General features: G+C 44.3%; 1 protein-coding gene across 3 annotated transcripts in view; it reads left to right on the plus strand.

Moving 5' to 3' along the window:
- ATP8B2 (ATPase phospholipid transporting 8B2) overlaps positions 1–20,144 on the plus strand; it is a 79,143-nt gene that overhangs the window by 48,851 nt on the left and 10,148 nt on the right. For all 3 annotated transcript variants that reach the window (XM_089483641.1, XM_089483643.1, XM_089483642.1), the window contains 13 exons: positions 635–705; positions 4,571–4,650; positions 5,165–5,323; positions 7,395–7,483; positions 8,941–9,137; positions 11,477–11,685; positions 12,520–12,563; positions 13,996–14,161; positions 15,860–16,048; positions 17,299–17,414; positions 18,529–18,693; positions 19,430–19,541; positions 19,954–20,059. In XM_089483641.1, coding sequence (XP_089339767.1) covers positions 635–705; positions 4,571–4,650; positions 5,165–5,323; positions 7,395–7,483; positions 8,941–9,137; positions 11,477–11,685; positions 12,520–12,563; positions 13,996–14,161; positions 15,860–16,048; positions 17,299–17,414; positions 18,529–18,693; positions 19,430–19,541; positions 19,954–20,059 — 1,703 coding nt within the window. The remainder of the gene's footprint in view (positions 1–634; positions 706–4,570; positions 4,651–5,164; positions 5,324–7,394; positions 7,484–8,940; positions 9,138–11,476; positions 11,686–12,519; positions 12,564–13,995; positions 14,162–15,859; positions 16,049–17,298; positions 17,415–18,528; positions 18,694–19,429; positions 19,542–19,953; positions 20,060–20,144) is intronic.

Here is a 20,144-nt window from a genome sequence, read left to right on the forward strand (position 1 = left end):
AGTCCTTGGGCATTGTTTTCCTTTGCTTCATCCTTTAGATCCTTTGTTAAATGCCCCTAAGTTTTACCCTTGACTTATCCATGGGTTATATTGAAATCCATAATTTTGGCCCCAAAACCTGCCTTCGACTTATGCATGAGGTTGACTTATAGTTGAGTCTATAGTTCTTCTGCAGCATGCGGAAAGCTGGCGTAATTGTTTAATCCCTACATACATGGATGAAATAGTCGAGGATTTACAGCCTAGATTTCAAGGGTGGGCAAAGTATACTCCTGGATCTGCAAACTATTTTTCTAGCCCCTGGCTTTTTTTTTCCTGTTGGGGTAAATTGCTTCTCTTGGAAACCTCTAGGATAGCCAATTTACTTTTTAAGTGGGTTGCAGAGGCCAATATTTAACATTTTTAAAAAGTCACCCTGTTTTTCAAAACCAGAAGTAGATGTCCAGCCATCTTGGGGTCGGTGGGCGAATTAGCATTTTTGGCAGTCTGTGCAGCCTCCTGGAGTTTCCCAGGGGCTGAAAATTGAATCTGCTGCAGTTGCCAACCCCTGTTATAAATGGATTTGGGCTGCTTGAATTGAGTCATTCTGTTTCAGCTTTCTGTCTCTCTTCCTACCCTGATATTTGTCTCCCAGGCTGACCTGCTCCTTCTGTCCAGCAGTGAACCTCATGGGCTCTGCTACATCGAGACGTCAGAACTGGATGGGTGAGTGCTGCTATGGTTTTGCCTCATCTCCATTAACAGCTAAGTGATTTCGCAGGCTTCTTGTGTTCTGTCTTGGATTGTGATTCTCAAGTTTCTCCTGGACTGGATTGTGAAGCAGGACATTTCCAAAGCATGGGAACCTTACTTTTTTGGATTAAAGCTTCCATGCCAGTTGGGAGAAGCTGGGTGTTGTGGTCAGGAAAAGTAACATTTTAAGAATATTAATTAATACAATTTTTAAAAAGTAACATTTTCCAAGCTTGGTCTATTGCAGTGGATTTTTTTACTCATTAGGAAGGGATCCTTATGTTATGTCAAGACGTGTTTGTCTCCAAGGGAATCAGGGCAGTCTAAATCTTGCTGATTATTCCCGATTAGACCATTAAGTCCTACTGATTCAGAGGATCTGAGACTCAGGCCATAGGTCCCAGGTGGTCTTCCACATAGACTCTCCTAAGGACTGACATATTACTTGCAACTGAATTTGAACAGTGTCTCAGGATCAAGACACATCTTTGAGACAATTGCGAAGATCCTATTATCAGGTGAGGGGAGTTCTGTGGCCTTCCTCCACTTGACTGTTCTCAAGCCCCAAGAAAGAGCTGCCAATGTTGCCGCTTTCTGATGCAAGAAAGTGAGGAAAAAGCAAATACATTTCTATACGGTTTATCAGTGAACTAAGGACTCCCTAAGCGGTTACAATGTGTAAGCTAATTGCCCCATACAAGCTGGGTACTCATTTTAGCAACCTCCGTAATTGAGATGATGAAGAAGTAGTTGGTCTCAGCCTGGAGGGGGAACGAAACAAAGATTCATGCACAGACAGAGGGTACTTTCTTTTTCCTCCTCCTTGGAGACCAGGCAAGCTGCGCCCTTGCCTTCTGAATAGCCTCCCTCCTCTCCCCATCAGTAGAAGTGGTGAACAAGTCTCTTGGTGTTGGTGCTGGGCTTGGCATGAACTGCCCCCCCCCAGACTTCTCGGTCTCACCAAGAGCTGGGAAAAGTTCCTTTTTTGGATCACAGTTCCCAAGATCCTTTAACCTGTCTTGCTGAAGAGTTGGCCAACTCAACTATACTCATCTCTTCATCTAGCTAGCCACTCCAGGATGCTGTTCTGGAGCAGTGCTATTTAAAGTGGTGGTCTATGGATCAGTGCCAGTCGCTGAGCTGCTGGTGGCTGGTCCCTGGCATGTGTCCAGGACAGAAACTCTGGTAGCCAGTGGCCACAAGTAAGAAACCAGTATCTGGCAGATCAGGGAGCCTGAGATGCCCTCTCCTAGAGGTCTCCATGTTCTGATCCATAACAGCTTTTCTTGCATTTGTGCAAGTGACACGTGTTAATGGACCTGATCTCATCAGCTGCTACCCATGCCACTAGGGCAGAACCTTCTGGTTCAGGGCAGTCTATCTTTCAGTTCACTGAATTGCTTTTGGGTGGATTGGAGAAAGACAGTAGGAGTCCTCTTGGCTTTGTGATGTCCGAATACTTCCTCTGTTCTTACCCTTTTGGCCATTCTTCAGTGAGGGTTCAGATGAAAACAACAACAACTAGGACTGAGCTTGAAATCTTAGTTTTACAAAGTAAACACATGCGGCATTGTTTGTAATTTTTCCTGAAGTGCTGCATTAGGCGTTATTCATTATTTTACGTCTCATGCATTTGTCACCCGACGCCAGACAATTAAACCAACTTCTGTTTTAAAAACACAAGCAAAAAGCAGTTTTAACAACACATTTAAAACGTAATAAAATAAAAAGACAACACGCCTCACGAAGAGCTCCATCTGCATGTCAACATATTAAGAACAAAATGCCTCTCTAAATAAAAAGGTGTTCACCTGCAGATAGAATAGCAGCAGGAGAGGACCATCTGGACCTCTCACACATAGAATCATAGAGTCATAGAGTCATAGAGTTGGAGGAGACCGCAAGGGCCATCCAGTCCAACCCCATTATGCCATGCAGGAACTCTCAATCAAAGCATCCCAACAGATGGCCATCCAGCCTCTGTTTAAAGACCTCCAAGGAAGGAGACTCCACTACACTCTGAGGAAGGAGTGTGTTCCACTGTCGAATAGCCCTTACTGTCAGGAAGTTCCTCCTAAAGTTGAGCTGGAATCTCTTTTCCTGGAGCTTGTATCCATGATTCTGTGTTCTGTTCTCTGGAGCAACAGAAATCAAGCTTGCTCCCTCCTCAGTATGACATTCCTTCAAATATTTAAACAGGGCTATCATATCACATCTTGACCCTCTTTTCTCCAGGCTAAACATCCCAGCTCCTTAAGGCGTTCCTAATAGGGTTTCCGGACCCTTCACCATTTTAGTCGCCCTCCTTTAGACATGCTCCAGTTTCTGCACATCCTTTTTGAATTGTGGTGCCCAGAACTGGACACAGCCTTCCAGGTGGGGCCTGACCAAAGCAGAATAGAGTGGCACTATTACTTCCTTTGATCTAGACACTATACTTTTATTGATGCAGCCTAAAATTGCATTGGCCTTCTTAGCTGCCGCCTTTCACTGTTGACTCATATTCAACTTGTGGTCTCAGGAAAGGAAGTTCCAGAACTTGGGAGCAGCCACCAAGAAGGCCCTCTCTTATGTCTTCACCAACCATGCCTCTGATGGTGGCGGAACTGAGAGAAAGGCTTCTGCTGCAAATCTTAAAGCTTGGCCTGACTCCTATAGAGGGAAATACAGTCTTTCACATAGTCTGAATGCAAGCCATATAGGGCTTTACAGGTTATAACCAGCACTTTCTATTTTGCCTAGATTGGCAGCTAGTGGAGTTGTTTCAGCAAGGGGATTGTATGCTCCCTATAAACCTGCCCCAGTCAGCAACCTGGGCACAGAATTTAGAACTTGCAGAAGTTTCCAAACAGTTTCCAAAGGCATCCCCACAAGATTACGCTACTATAAACCAAATGGGATTGTTATGTTGTTGTTACGCTCATTCTCAAGAAATCCTATTCGTTAGGCAGTGGAAGACATTTTTATTTAGGCAGGCTTTTGGTGGGTAGATTTGGTTTGAGTAATGTGGTGTGTTGTTTTAATGCACAGTGGGTTTTACTGTTTTAACTATGCTGGTTTTAATCTGTGTTTTAATGTTGGTATTATTTAATTATTTTTAACTTTTGTAATTGGTGTTTTAGCTCTGTCTTTTTTAATATATTGTAAGCTGCCTTGAATTCCACTGTGGGAGAAAGGCAGGATATAATAATAATAATAATAATAATAATAATAATAATAATAATAATAATTAAATAAATAAAACTTTATTTATCCTGCCTCTGTCCATGACAATTGAGGCTGCTTACAGTTAAAAGAATACATACAAAACCCCATATCCCAATACTTCCCATCCTCCCCTAAAACATCAATTAAACAATTACCTATTAAAAACATACATTAAAATGAATAAAAGCAAGCGAATGGGGCTACAGCTTATTCAGAGGGATGGTTCAGTTGGTGGCCGGATTTGCTATTCAGAAAAGGCCTGCCAGAAGAGATCCGTCTTGACAGCCTTTTTAAAGCTATCTAAGCTGGTAATCTGACAGATCCTGGAAATGAAATAAAATAAAATAAATGTAGGTTGTGATTATTCCCAGAGCAATGCATCACAGGTAACATTATTCTTTGGGATGTTTTTCTTCCAAGCTTTGGGCCATTGGTTCTACAACTAGGATTGGAACTGTGCAGCTTTCCAGATGTTGCTGGACTCCAACTCCCAGTAGCCCCAATTAGTAAAAACAAGTGATGAGGAATTCTGCTTGGTGGGCAGTACAATTCCCATCCATGGTCTACCACTCAGGGATTCTGATTCTGTCTCCCCCTCCTCTTTTGTGCTTAACACTGCCTCTTTCTCCAGGGAAACTAACATGAAAGTTCGGCAGGCCATCCCGGTGACGTCGGAGCTGAGTGACACCAGCAAACTTGCACACTTTGATGGTGAGTGGATGAATGCAGGACTGGAGATGGAATCGCATCCTTGCAGGCCTCTATGCAAGGGCGAATGACCAATTTGATGGCTGTGGCTTTCTCTCAAATACACTTTTTTTAATCAGATTGTTGTGTGTGTGTCTGCATCTGTATCAGAGCTTGGGAAAGCAGGGCTGTGGCGTCACTACACCAACCCTTTGATCCCAACTCTATTTTTCTACTGTCCAACTCCTTCATAAATGTCAAATGTAAAATTAATTAGTAAGAACTCTCTCTCTTTCTCTCACAACCTCACCAAATGTTCCTATAATGATGTTGGGACCAAGAGAAAGCTCTCTCCTGAGAGTCTTAAAACTCAGGCAAGCTCATATCATGTAACTTGTTTTATTGTGGCTTCATCAGAATTGGAGGCCCTAAACAGAATTGGAGGCCTTTTGCGAGCTTGCAAGTAAATCTGGACCTGAAGTGCAGGTGGAAATCTTGCATGCCTTGATAGTTGCCTCTTTGCTCTTTTTGATTTTAGGGGAGGTGATCTGCGAACCACCCAACAATAAACTAGACAAGTTCGGTGGGACCCTGTACTGGAAGGAGAGCAAGTACCCCTTGAGCAACCAGAACATGCTGTTACGTGGCTGTGTCCTTCGCAATACGGAGTGGTGTTTTGGGCTTGTCATCTTTGCAGGTGGGGCATTTCAACAGTGTATTTAAGAACAGTGACAGTTCCTGTTATACTGGGTCGCACCATTGGTTCATCTAGTTTTGTACTGTTTACATCAGAGATGGAGAATGTTTGACTGTCCAGATTTTTTAGACTACCATTCTCTGAAAGAGTGCCTCTCCCTGCATATGCCCACTCAGTGTCTGCTCTCTGCTTGCAGGGCCTTCCTCTGCATCCCATTTATCAGGGCAATATTGTCTTGGAGGGTGAGGGAGAGGGACATCACTATTTTGATCCACTGTTGTGTTATACCCCAACCCAAAGGCCCAGTTGGTGTCTAGTCTAGTTGGATCTAGGAGTCTTAGTAGACCACAAGTTGAACATGAGTCAATAGTGTGATGTGGCAGCCAAAAAGGCCAATGCTATTAGGCTGCATCAATAGAAGTATAGTGACTAGATCAAGGGAAGTAATAGTGCCACACTATTATGCCTTGGTCAGGCCTCACCTGGAATACTGTGTCCAGTTCTGGGCCCCACAATTCAAAAAGGTGTCCAAAGGAGGGCCACCTAAATGGTGAAGGGCCTGGAAACCATGCCTTATGAGGAAAGACTTAGGGAGCTGGGTATGTTTAGCCTGAAGAGAAGGTTAAGAGGTGATATGATAGTCCTGTTTAAATATTTGAAGGGGTTTCACATTGTGTATGGAGCAAGCTTGTTTTCTGCTGCTCCAGAGACTAGAATATGGAATAATGGATGCAAACTACAGGAAAAGAGATTGCACCTTAACATTAGGAAGAACTTCCTGACAGTAAAAGCTGTTTGACAGTGGAAGACAGTCCCTTGGAGTTTGGTGCAGTCTCCTTCCTTGAAGGTCTTTAAACAGTGGCTGGATGGCCATCTGTCAGGGATGCTTTGATTGTGAGTACCTGCATGGCAGAATGGGGTTGGACTGGATAGCCCTTGTGGTCTCTTCCAACTCTATGATTCTATGATTCATGCATGTTGAGATCACCAGGTTTTCAAAGAGGTAGATGAAATCAGGATTGACAATCAGGAATGTGTTCTACCTAAATACCAAATAAAAACATTGAATTTGCTTAACACAGCCATGCATCTCTTGGTAAAATTAGTATATTGCCCACATACCTCAAGCATAAGTTACTTTATAATAGAATTTATTGAAACCCTTAGTTGTTGGTTTTTTTTTCTTAGCATACATCACCAATCCTGAATCCATTTTAATCATCTTAAAAAAGCTCTTAGCAACTGTGATTACAATGCAGAGTAAGCTGAACCTCATATTTGGTTAGATTTACAGAGCATCTGTACCTTTTATCACTTGTTGATGTTTGCCTTCAAGACATTTCTGACTTATGGCAACCCTGCGCACTCCAAAATTCAGGATTTCTGATGTCTTCCCTTAATAAGGGAGAAGCGTTCGAGGCCTCGGATAAGGGACATTCCTTATTATTAGGGACCCTTGGCAAACTTAACACACATGCATGGTTTCGAATTGTTTAACTGGTTTAAGTCTGGTAGCTGATGCATCAGACATGTAGCCACGATATCATGGTTATGATTTGTCTTTCAGTCTGACCTCCCAAACCCATCTTAAAATCCAGCCAGCTGCACTAAGGGGCATGGTGCATGCAAGTGTGTTGCTGAAGGATGATACATTCAGCCCCCTGCTGTTAATAGTCAGTGATGCACCAGGCAGAAGCAGGGACCTATGTGCAGTCCTTTCACACCTCCTTGACATGCCACAGACATCAGCATTTGGTGGGAGGAGGCTGGACACATCACCTTCAAAACTTTTTTCACCAGGGCTGCAAAACTCTGTCCCTCGGTGAAGCTGCCTGGATTTTAAGTCGGTTTTCAGGAGCATTTACAGTTGTAGGAATGGTACCATGATTATAAACATGGATAGGGAACAGTGTTGCGGTCGTAATTTGGAAGAAAATTGGGAATATCACATCTTTTTAGGTAATTTTTTGAGTTTCTTCTCCCATACATCTCTGAGTGGGGTATGTGTTTTCTGATCCGAGGTCCTGAAGCATACAATCACAGAACTCCTTTTCCTTTTCTGCTTCTCCAGGCCCAGATACCAAACTGATGCAAAATAGTGGCCGCACAAAATTCAAGAGGACGAGTATCGATCGTTTAATGAACACTCTGGTGCTTTGGGTAGGCATAATCCCCATCCCTTCCTGCATTTCCTATACAGTCTTAAATAAGAGAGATCATTCCTCCAGGTTCTATTTATGTTTCAATGTGGACAATTTGCCCTTTATTCCTTGAAAGTCATTTCACACATTAGCTGGGTGCTGCCTTGAATCCCATTTTGGGAGAATATTTTGGAATAAATCCCATAAATAAATAGATAAATAAATAAGTCATGTGTGAATGACTTTAGGATACAGATGGATGTCCTAAAACACATATTCCTGGTGCTCTGTTTGGGGAGGGACTGTTGGACTGGAAGAAGAAAGGACTCCATTTGGTGATGCCTCTTGGGGCTTATAGACTAGCAGCTTTACATCTGGTTTTACTTCTAGTCATCTACCTCTCTGTTCTCTTTACTGTGATTTGAAAATGTTGCTCTCTTAGACCACATCTCCCAGAATCCCCCAGCTAGCCTAGCCATTGACCACGTTGGAAGCAGGGGTTCTGATAGTTGCAGTGCGTACCAACTCTTGGTCGATTTTAGCTTTCCCTAACATAGTGCCTTCCAGATGTGTTGAATTCCAACTCCCACTCTGCCACAGACTGATCTGAGTTGTAGTCCTGCACAATTGGAATGGATAATTTGAAGAATGTGGGCTTGTAATGCCAGGTAGAAGCTCACCAGGATTTCAGTTGTGTATTTTCCCCAGCAAATACAGGTATTCTGGAATAAATCTGAAATAATGGAATACATCTGGTCTCAAATTCTTTGGATAAGGGTTATTCAGCCTATACCAAATTGCCCCATCTAACTCAGCATTTGTAGAAATTCACACACTTGAGAGTAGGAAGGTACCTCTCAATAGTCATTTGTTCCAGATATCTATTTTTGCAGAGAGTCGGCAGTATTTACATCTAAAGGAGGGCAACTGGAGGTCTGGGGTCCCTTTTCCACCACCACTGAGCCATATTCCTGCCTTTTCTGATGAAACAGAAAGTGATGAGAAAATCACTTCTGGTTTTCAGATGTTTTCCCCCAAACAGAAGGGAGGGCCTTGTTGTACAGTATAGGAAAATTGTGACCCCTGCTGGCACACTTCTCTAGTTTTTTGGCCAGATATTTTTTAAACAAGGGAAGGAAAGTGGAAGGAGTCAATAGAATTAATAATAATAATTTTTATTTCTATCTTCCTGCCCCTCCCGATGGATCAAAGCGGGAATTGGCCTTGAGGGCCACATGCAGCGTACTAGTTGCATAGTTCCCAACCCTGGTTACACTTGGCTATTTCTAGGGATTCCAAAGCATGTGGCCACAGTTCCCCACTCCTGTAATAAATGGATAATGTAAACTACAGAAATGCTTACAGAGGGTGGGTGGTGGTCATGAATGGAGAGCCAAGGCATGAAGCCTTTTTCTTCCTTTGCCCCTTCACCTCTTTTTGACCAGTGATCTCATGTTTTCCACCCTAATCCCACAGATCTTTGGCTTCCTGGTTTGCATGGGAGTGATCCTGGCCATTGGCAACTCCATCTGGGAGTATGAGGTGGGCGCCTGCTTCCAGATCTACCTGCCCTGGGATGAGGCAGTCGACAGTGCCTTTTTCTCTGGCTTCCTCTCCTTCTGGTCTTACATCATCATCCTCAACACTGTCGTCCCTATTTCTCTCTACGTCAGGTATGATGAGGGCACTTTCCCCCAGTGTCCTGTTGCTTGCCACTCTTTAGCATGAAAAGACTGAATCAGTGGGGAACCATAATAGAGGGGCAGTGTGGTGTAGGATTAGAGCAGGTTTGGGCAACAGCAACAGAGCTGGGGCCATTTGTCACATATATATACCCTGAACCCCCCCCAAGGGGTGGGCAAACCACTACTCTAAAATTTCATCATTGCTAGTATTCTTTCAGGTCATTTGAGATGATGGGAGGTTGTTGGGAGTCTTTGGAGAGACTCTCTCTGACGATGCCCACCACAGATGCCGGCGAAACGGCAGGAATAAACATTTCTAGAACATGGCCACATAGCCCAAAAAACCCACCAAAAACTATGGATGCCGGCCATGAAAGCCTTCGACATCACACTCTTTGGGGAGAGTCATAGTAGTTGCGGGGATACAACCACTGCATTTTGAGGCATTTTTGAGTCATGTTGACGCATTTTGAAGTCGTTTTGAGCCCATTAAAATTAGGTGGGGCATTTGGGGCAACAGAATAAAGGTTGTCCACCTTTGGGAAAGAGTGTTGGACTGACACTTGGGAGATTTACATTCTGGTTCCCATTCAACCATGAAATTGACTGGGTGGTCTTTTCAGCCTGACCTGCCTTACAGAATTGTTGTGAAGATAAAATGGAAGAGGATCCAGGGGAAATCAGGGAAAGGGAAACAGTTATGGGCTGCAGTCTTCAGGGTGGTGTGGAGGCTGGGTGTGCGTAATGGTTTGTGTGTTCTCTTTTATGTCTATTACTGGAAGCAATTTTACCAGTTCTCTCCCCTGACCACTCACCACACTCATTCCAACCTCTCCTGATGGTGCTTCACCCAAGTACCCTTATTTTCCCAATCTGCTTACATACACCACATTTTTTTTTGTTTTTATCTTACGTTTTTCCCGTTTTCCTATCTTTGTGTTTTCAGCCTTTCTCTGTTGTCCCCTCTCCCTTTGTTTTCTCTTTCTTTTTTAATTTCTCTTTTTCTTTTGGTTTCTCCAGCATGAATTCCTCTCTTTCTCTGTCTGTAATAATCCCCAGGTAAGAGCATGCATTGCCTTTTTCTTAAGCTGCCTCTCCCTATTTCTCCTACCAAAGAAAGGAGATGCACCCGTCTGGGGAAGACCAGAGGGCTGCAAGTTACCCCAAGCCATAAAATTCAGTTTGGCCCTTGCCCTCTGCCCTATCTGGAATGATATTAACTAATTCATTCCCTCCTCCTGGGAAATATTTGAGAATTGTTGACCTGAGTCGTCTCTCTTGGTTTGTTCGAGGTATTTCCCTTTGTATTCCATGGACTCTGAGCAGATTGATGGTGTTTTTGTTCTAATACAGTAAGAAACATGCCCTCAGGAGACTAAAGAAACTAATGATCTAGAGAGTAATATTTCACAGCCTATGCATTGTGATCCATAAGTAGATCACAGCAACCATTCATTCCAACTACCTCCATGATCCTCTGCAGTTCCTCAAGACAAGAGGTGATCCTAGAATCATAGAGTTGGAAGAGACCACAAGGGCCATTATGTCCAACCTCCTGCCATGCAGGAATACACAATCAAAGCACCCCCAACAAATGGCCATCCAGCCTCTGTTTAAAGACTTTCAAAGAAAGAGACTCCACCACTCTCCAAGGGAGTGTCTTCCACTCTTGAAGAGCTCTTACAGTCACTAAGTTCTTCCTAAAGTTTTGGTGGAATCTCTTTTTTTGTATCTTGCACCCATTGTTCCAACTCCTATTCTCTGGAGCAGCTGAAAACAAGCTTGCTCCATCCTCAGTACTTAAACAGGGCTATCATATCACCTCCTAACATTTTCTTCTCCAGGCTAAACATACCCAGTTTCCTAAGTCTCTCCTCATAAGTCATGGTTTCCAGACCTTTATCATTTTGATTGCCCTCCTCTGGACATGGCTACAGCTTGTCAACATCTTTTTTGAATTGTGGTGCCCAGAACTGGATACAGTATTCCAGGTGAGGCCTGACCAAAGCAGAGTAGAGTAGCACTATGATTTCCCTTGATCTAGATACCATACTTCTATTGATACATAGAATCACATTGGCTTTTTTAGCTGCCACATCACACTGTTGACTCATGTTCAACTTGTGGTCTCCTAGGACTCCTAGATCCCTTTCACGTGATGAAAATTATTTTGTTAGTTTTGGCCCAGTTTTCTAATCTATTCAGGTTTCTTCCTTAGCTGGTTGAAAAAGATCAGAGTTTTATTTGAATATACAAAGAGGGACCTGGCTTGTGGAAAGCTGGCCTAGGTTTAGACATCTAACCCTCTGTTCTCTCCTTCCTCACAGTGTGGAGGTGATCCGTCTTGGGCATAGCTACTTTATCAACTGGGACAAAAAGATGTACTGTGTGAAAAGGTGCACACCAGCAGAGGCACGGACTACCACCCTGAATGAGGAGCTGGGGCAGGTGGAGTACATCTTCTCAGATAAAACAGGCACCCTCACTCAAAACATCATGGTCTTCAGCAAGTGTTCAGTGAATGGGCACAGCTATGGTAAGCTGGGTTAGCCTACTAAGTAGTTAATCATTGTTCAGAGGCTGTCTCTCTCTCTCTTTTTCCATGAGGCAAAGGAGACCCTCTGTGTGTGCATGTGTATTTTAATCTTGCAGTACCATCTTCAGTCTCAGTCAATAAAGCTTCAAGGTAGCTATGAGAGGGGGAAGAATCCAAGCAAAATACAGTCACCCCTGTTTTTGCGGAGGATCCATTTCAGATCCCCCCCCCCCCCGCGCAGAAACGGATATTTGCCAATTTTGGCTTGAATGATGGTGCATGCCCCATTTGTCCCCTTTCGTTTGCCGCCTGCGAACAGGTGAGGGATGCAGACTTAAACACTGCAAAAACCGATGGGCGACTGTAATTGCCATCAGAGCTTGGGGGTTTCAACAAGTTCTCCCAGAATTCCCCAGCCATAGCATTGGCTAATAGAATCTAAAAACTATAACCCAATTCGTCAAACATAATTTATCCCAAACTTTATCTGTAGGATTGCTCTCCGACAGTGTGGCACAAGTCTTCTCACAGGCATGGAGTGGGCAAACCTTCCCTTGGTCACAAGAGTGTCACAAAGCAGTGAATGCCTGTGGCTCCCAGAAGCCATAACTTAGATGGGGCAGAGCAGACACAGTGTGTTCAACTCTGTCAGTTGTGTAGCTCTGCTTGAAGCTCTCAGCAGGCGAAGAGCCACTGCAACCTATGCATAGCTTGTTAATAATGTTTTAAATTTTGTTGTGTGAACTAACAATGCGTTGTCTGAAGGTTATGGTTGGGCATCTTTTTTCTCTGTCTCTTACGCTGTAACTTTCCCTCTCTTTCTTGTTCTTGTAGGTGATGTTTTGGATGTTCTGGGTTACAAAGCTGAGCTTGGAGAGGTAGGAACTTGAGAGGCTCTCAGTGGTGAGAGCAAATGTGGGAATTGTGTGCCTTCAAGTTGTTTCCAACTTATGGCAACCCTAAGACAACCCTATCATGTAGTTTTCTTGGCATGTTTTGATTAGAGGAGGTTTGCCTTTGCCTTCCCCTGAGGCTGAGAAAGTGTGATTTGCTCAAGGTCACCCAGTGGATTTCATGACTGAGCTGGGAATTATAATAACTTTATTACGGCCATTTGGCTAGCACATGAGCTGGGAATTGAACTCTGGTCTCTAGAGTCATAGTCCAGCATTCAAACCACTACACTGCTCTGGCTCTAAATGTGGGAATGAATGAGGGGAATAGATGAGGGAGCACTATCAGACTGCCACAGGTTGGCCCCTAACCCAAAATCATAGAGCTGGAAGGTTCACCAAAGGCCATCTAATCCAACCTCTTGCCAGCACTTTAAAGTCCAACTCCTTTGGATTTAAAGTGGAATTAGGCAAATTCATAGAGGAGAAGCCTCAGAATGGCCTACTAGGGCAAGAAAATTGGCATGTAATGCGTTTAGGAAAGGAAATCCTGTTCTGTTCTGCATCTGTTGAATGCCTGAAACTCAGTGCCACAAGATGTGGGACACAGCTCACAGATGAGTGGCTATAAATCAGCAATGAAAAGCCCATGTGGCCCCCCTGCACCCAGATGCAGTGGGGGCTTCCTGGCTCCCCACCACTAATGGATCCACGTCTTCCACATGCTGATGGGTGCTGCAAAAGCAGTGATAGCTGGTGAGGACAACTGGGACCAGGAGGAGATTAATCCCTTGCATGGCCCAAAAGCAGGATAGAAGCTCTCAAGGCTCATTTCTGAGCACCTCCAGTTAGGTAGGACTGGGAGAGACGCCATTTAAATTAATCCTTATTAATGAGGACTAGAGTCTTTATTTGCAAAAAGAAGGGCTGTAACATACTGAGTGAGCACACACTTTACTTGCAAATGGTCTTAGGTTCAGTCTTAAGGCACAGAAAGAACCATGTGTCTGATATCGAAAACAATGCCAACTTATAGAAACAATGCTGAGCTAGAAGGATCAAGCATCGGGCTGGATATAAGGCAGCTTCTTATGTCTGTATGTGAGCTAGTCTTTATTTATAACTATGAGGGCTAGAATCTCATTTGTAGGGAATTGCAGTTTGCATTTAAAGGGTCTCAGATTCAATCTCTCTCATCTCGTGATAAAGCTGGGGAAGATTTCCCCATCTGAAATCTTGGAGAGATGCTGCCAGTCTTAGAGAGCTGTGTAGTCCCTAAATTTGCATTCTGTCATCTTGCACAGAATTCTTTTGTATGTCTTTCTGTTGGCTGTGACTGACTTTAGAAATGCTGAACTTGGGTGACCCTTCGCTGGTTTTGCTGTAACCTTTACTTCTCCATCTTTCATCCTGCCAGAAGACAGAACCAGTCAACTTCTCTTTCAACCCTCTGGCTGACCCCACATTCACTTTCTGGGACACAGGACTTTTGGAAGCAGTCAAGCTGGGTGACCCACATGTACACGAGTTCTTTCGTCTCCTTTCTCTCTGCCACACGGTCATGTCTGAAGAGAAGACCCCAGGTTGGAATTGTGGGGTTTGGGAAGAGGCTGTGGGAGGGAGAGGAAGAGTGACCACTTGGCTGTGTTGGCTGGAGTATTCTGGGAGTTATAGTCCCCAAAAACCCCAAACAAAAAACCTCCCAATTCTGAGCCTACTTTCCAGGGGTTCATGGTCAAACATGTTCTCTGAGGTTGCAGCTCTAGTTGAAACAACCCTGTTTTCCTCTTTCTTATTCACACAGCAATCCCCAGATTCCACATAAGCACCCAGAGGCAAAGAACTGCCCCTCTTCTGCTTTAGTATACATTGAAGGTTCTAAAACAAGGAGGGATGGGAACCTTGTGATCCTCCAGATAGGCTTTGCATTTCAGCTCTCATCAGTTTTAACAAGCATGGGCACCAATGAGTTGCAGTTCAGCATACACCTAGCAGGCTATAATTACCTATTTTATGTATTTGATACCTTTCTCATGGCCTGGGGCCAAGACAGTTTACAAGGCTCAGACAAGATAAAGCCAAAACCCTGATAATAAAAATTATGAGACAACTAACTAAGGCCTTGTCTGCACTGACCATAAGTCTGGGGCCAGTCAGGGATATTATGCACTAGAACTGGCCCTGCCACAATGGGGCCACATTCACTGGATTGCGCCTGGGGTGGCTTGCAGTGCTGCTTGCATGGGCCAGCTGGACCAACATTGTGTCAGAATGGCTGATCTGTCCTGTGTCCCCATAGTTCTGTGGTGTGCCACCATTTATTTTGAGGGAGGACACACCTGTGCAACCAATGATAAGAGAGGGTTGGGGGACCCCCCATCACATGGCTGAAAAAACCAGCAATGCAGAAGGAGAAGGGTCCAAACTCATGGCACTATCACTAGTGTCACATTGGATTTAAGCGCAGATGTCGCATTTAGAGGACCAAACTTTTGCTCTCAAAGAAAGCAGGAGATCTGAAGATGTGCAGGTGGTGGGATTTACACATTGCTGTGGCAGAGAGAGGTGTGCCTTTGTTTCTGAAGTATATTAGATAACATCACAGGCAGGGAAAGGGTGAAACATCTTCTCCACTCCAGCTTCGCTATTCCATATTCCCCCCAATGTGTTCTATACTTGTAGAGACATAAAAATGGATGCCCTATGTAGAGAGGAAGGAGCACATTAGGATGTTTGGGGGGGGAATAGAAATGCAGTGGGGGTTATACATGGACATAGTTGTGCATCTACTCTCCTGTGTTGTTGTTTTTCTTCAAATTCCACCCTTTCCCACAGCTGATTTTCATTAAAACAAACAGGCAAATGCAATTATGTTGGGCCTTTGTTAAACACAGTGGCACCTGATGACTCCATATCACCAGAGGCAGTGAATCTGATCAGGGTTTCCCCCCAAATTTCAAAAGAGCCATCTAAAGATGCTCAACCTTATTTTGGGAATAGTTCCTTTACAGTGTAGGTTAAAATGTGGGGTGCATTCACTGCCCAGCTGATGTGGAAGTCTCCAACTGCCAGTGGTTGAACGTTTCGGCACATAAAGCCTTATTTTTGAAAAACTACCAGTGAAATTTGCCAGTCAGTCCAATACCTTCTGAGCTGAGAAATATATAAAGGGAGGTGCAGTGGGGTGAAGATGATGATCTGTCATTTGAAGTGCCCAAGCCTCAGTTTTGGATTTCTTTCTCTCCTCTTTTCTCTCCCTTCTCCCTCTTTTGTCCTTGCAGGGGAGTTGTATTACAAAGCCCAGTCTCCTGATGAGGGAGCCCTGGTGACGGCCGCCCGCAACTTTGGCTTTGTGTTCCGCGGACGCACCCCCAAGACAATCATGGTTCAGGAACTGGGGCGGCCTGTGACCTACCAGCTTCTTGCCATCTTAGACTTCAACAACGTTCGCAAGCGCATGTCGGTCATTGGTGAGAAAGGCGGAGAGGAGGGGATGGTGGGGAGGGATCAGGACTCCAGACGCATACTCTAGAACCAGCAAAGTAGCTGTATTCTGATGGAATGGGAATGTCAGCACTATGTTGAGGGAGCGCCTGAGGAAGCTCATGCATGTCTCAGCAAAACTGGCGGAGAGCTCAGTTTTACCTAGCATCCTGTTTTGCGCTTGGTCAAAATGAGATGTTACTGGGAAGTCTGTGAGGAGAGCAGCAGCATCCCAGCAGCTTGACTATGTATGAATATGGGGGTTCTATTTTTATGTAGCATCAGCCTATTACATATACATATTTGTTATCATTGTAAGCCTTCAAGTCAACTCTGAGCTACGGAGACCCTATCCTAGTATTTTTTCTTGGCAAGATTTATACAGAGGCCATTGTCTTCCTCTGAGGCTGAAGGAGTATGATTTGTCCAAAGTCACCTGATCGGTTTCCATGGCTGAGCGGTGGTTTGAACCCTGCTCTCCTTATATCCTGGTCTAGCATTCAACCACAACACTGCTTTGGCTCACAAACACATGCTAACACAGCCCTCCCCCATCCTTACATGCATACTTGCATGGGTGTGTATTTCACTGCTGTCAGTTGAAAAGAGTCCAAGAGTATGGATGAAGTTCAAGAGATCTCCTACCCTTGGGTTCAAGGAACCCTGGTGGCACAGTGGTTAAATGCAGATACTGCAGCCATTCATAGAACCATAGAATCATGGAGCTGGAAGAGACCGCAAGGGCCATCCTGTCTAACCCTCCTGCCATGCAGGAACTCCCAATCAAAGCATCCCCGACAGATGGCCATCCAGCCTCTGTTTAAAGGCCTCCAAAGAAGGAGACTCCACCACTCTCCAAGGGAGTGTGCTCCACTGTCGAACAGCCCTTACTGTCCTCCTAATGTTGAAGTACAATACAGTGCTACTTCACAAGGTTCTTGTCAAGATAAAATGGGAAGGAAACTATGGAGAGCCACTGTGGTGTACTGGTTAGGCTGGGACTTGAAAGATCCAGGTTGATTTTTCTGTTGAGCCTAAAACTCACTGGCTGATCTTGGTTTGTTGATTTCATGGGGTTGTTGTAAGGAGAAAATGAAGCGGGGGAAATAGTTCCTCTACCTTGAGCTACAGGGAAGAAAGGATATGTTTAGTCATCGATAAGTAAATACTTTTCACTCCTATTTAAACTTGGTATATTTTTTCTCCTTTCTCCCCAAACACCCACCCACCCCATCAGTGCGAAACCAAGAGGGGCAGATCCGCCTTTACTGCAAAGGAGCAGACACCATTTTGCTAGAGAGGCTTCATCCGGGAAATCAGGAACTGTATAACATAACCACCGACCATCTGAATGTGAGTGGCGGGTACTTAGGGCATCAGAAGTGGAGGTGGGGAAGGTACATGGCTGGTAGCTTCCACGACAGTGAATCTGCTTTTGGTCTAAACTTTAAAAACAATATGTAAGGGTCTGAATGATATCATCAGAATAGATTCAGCATCTTGAGAGTAGTAGCGTCTTTATAGTTAGAATCTCTGCCTCAGTGACATGGAAATTGCCAGTTGATAGATGGATAGGGAAGTATTTGGCTCCACGTCTGTTCTGCTTCACTTTGCATTTAGAAAATGGGGATTTCTGGAGAGTGGGACAAGAGTTCCTTCCAGGGGAAGTGGCCCTACTCCTCTTCTTGTTTTGAGTTGCTAATTTTCCTGTATTGCAAACTCCATGGAGTTGAAAATTGTACGTGGAGGGGAAGATAACATAGGTCAGTGAACGCAGAAGGGGAAGGAGGGCATTGTCTTGCAGGAACTGGAATACTGCACTGTGCAATGCACCAGCGGTAAAAAGGAAATAGGTCTTTTCAAGCAAGAAACAATATTTGGGCCTTTCATAAAGCTAATGGGCTTTAATTGCCTTTGCTATGCAAAGCCATCCCAAAGTGCAAGAGGATGAACTTTCAAGAATAAATTGTCGGTCGGCATATCTCTTCCCTTTCTTTACCATGTAGAGAGGAAACAGAGAGACTTGAGTGGGTGGCAGATCTCATCATCATCCCTGCACATTCAAACAACTCAGTGCTCTGACCCTGACTCCACTACACCATTGCTGGGGTTAGTGGACAGTAATGGAAAAGCAGAGGTTAGTGGGTGACTCCATGGAGTCAACTGAAAAAGGACATGGCTGGCTGACAGGCTGCAACATTGAACAGGAATGGTAGGACGTTGCAACATTTTGTTGCAGTTCCCACTGGTAGATTCACAGAGTTTTGAAAAGCTATCTTTTGGGGAATACAGCTTTTAGCATCCCCCTCCCCAGCCAACAATCCTAGGAGCCGAAGTTCCCAAAAGATAACATTTCCAAGCTGTTGTAATGAGAGTAGCAGCAAAGTGAAGCAACAAATCTGTATGCTAGAGTGGACCTTCTTGGCCTCTTTAGTTGACTGCCCTCTCCCTGCTTCCTTGCTTTCAGGAATATGCTGGGGAGGGTCTGCGAACTTTGGTCTTAGCTTACCGTGACCTGGAAGAAAGCTACTATGTGGGCTGGGCTGAGAGATTGCAGCGAGCCAGCGCATCCAGCGAAGGCCGCGAGGAGAGGTTAGCGCAGCTTTACGAGGAAGTGGAGAATGACATGATGGTAGGTGCCACTCCCTTCTTTCCTTGTCTTTTTTCTGGGAGAAACTGAGCTTTCTTCTCTACCCATTTCAAGCCCCTTTTTATGACACTGGTGAAAAATGCCCTGTGTTTTTGTGCAGATGTTGTATTTAGTATCACTAGGTTTCCAAAACAGCAGTAAGAAACAGTCAGCATTTCTGTAGTTTTCAAAGAAGTAACTGTGTTAGCCTGTTGTAGCATCAAAAGGAAGAAGGAAGGGAGAGGGGGGAAAGAAATGTGGCAGTACCTTTAAGACTAACTGATTTTTAGTTTTCCATGAGCTTTTGTGGATATAAACATACTTCTTTGGATGCAGTACTGAGTTGACAGTTAGGGAGCAGCTATTAACAAATTTGTATTCTGCGTAAATACCAAATGAAAGTATTGATTTCAGTTAACTTAGCCACGTGCTTCTCTGTAAAATTAACATATTGTCCATATTAATAAATTACATGATGCACACACTTCTGTTGTCTTTGCGAAGGGTCAACACCCCAAAATAAGGAATTTTTTGATAGCTTGTTCAGTGTGGAGATATTTTTGGGCTACAGCTCTCAGAACCTTCTGGCTGCGCAACCACTTTTTTCCAAACTCTGTCTCTGAGTGCTTTAGACTTAATTTGCCATCTCTACCCCAAATATTTATGCCCTTTCCCTGGGAATGTTAATGAAGGCTAACAAGAGTTTTGCCATCTTTGTCTCTCTGTTTTTCACTATAAGCTGCTGGGAGCCACTGCTATTGAAGACAAGTTGCAACAGGGAGTTCCAGAAACCATCGCTCTGCTCACCTTGGCGAACATCAAGATCTGGGTCTTAACAGGAGACAAGCAAGGTGGAGATATTTTAACTGCTGCTGAAATAGCAATCCTTTCCAGATATTAACTGTCAAGTGGCTGTATTTGGGTTTTGGAACCAATTGGCTTTTCAAGATCAGTAGAGAAGAGTATTTATTTATTATCCTACAAATATTGTGCTTTTCTGCTTTTTCCCCCACCCATTTTCTAGATATAAGTTCTATGTCAGTAGTTTCTTCAGCCCAGCCTTGCTTTTAAAGTTAAGCTCAGGATTTGAGGCAGGATAGCCCACTCAGTACCATTGAACTGCAACTTCCATCAGCCCTAGCCAAAAGTGATGATGGTAGTTGCAGTCTGGCCACATCTAGACATTGCCCATACCTGATTTTACGCCTTGAGATGCTGGCCAAGCAACTAGCTCAGATCTCTCTTCCCCAACTCCTTACTCAGAGACAGCTGTGAACATTGGCTACTCCTGCAAGATGCTCACGGATGAGATGACGGAGGTGTTCATTATCACGGGGCACACGGTCCTGGAGGTGCGACAGGAGTTGCGGTGAGTGACATCCCACAAATGTGGCCTTCTCAGCAGTAGCACTTTCTGTCTAAGAAGTCCCTCTTCCTTTCCGTTCACCAATTGC

This window comes from Sceloporus occidentalis, unplaced genomic scaffold (assembly GCF_023333645.1).
Source record: "Sceloporus occidentalis isolate IW3139 unplaced genomic scaffold, rSceOcc1.0.p SCAF_20, whole genome shotgun sequence".
NCBI classification, from domain to species: domain Eukaryota; kingdom Metazoa; phylum Chordata; class Lepidosauria; order Squamata; family Phrynosomatidae; genus Sceloporus; species Sceloporus occidentalis.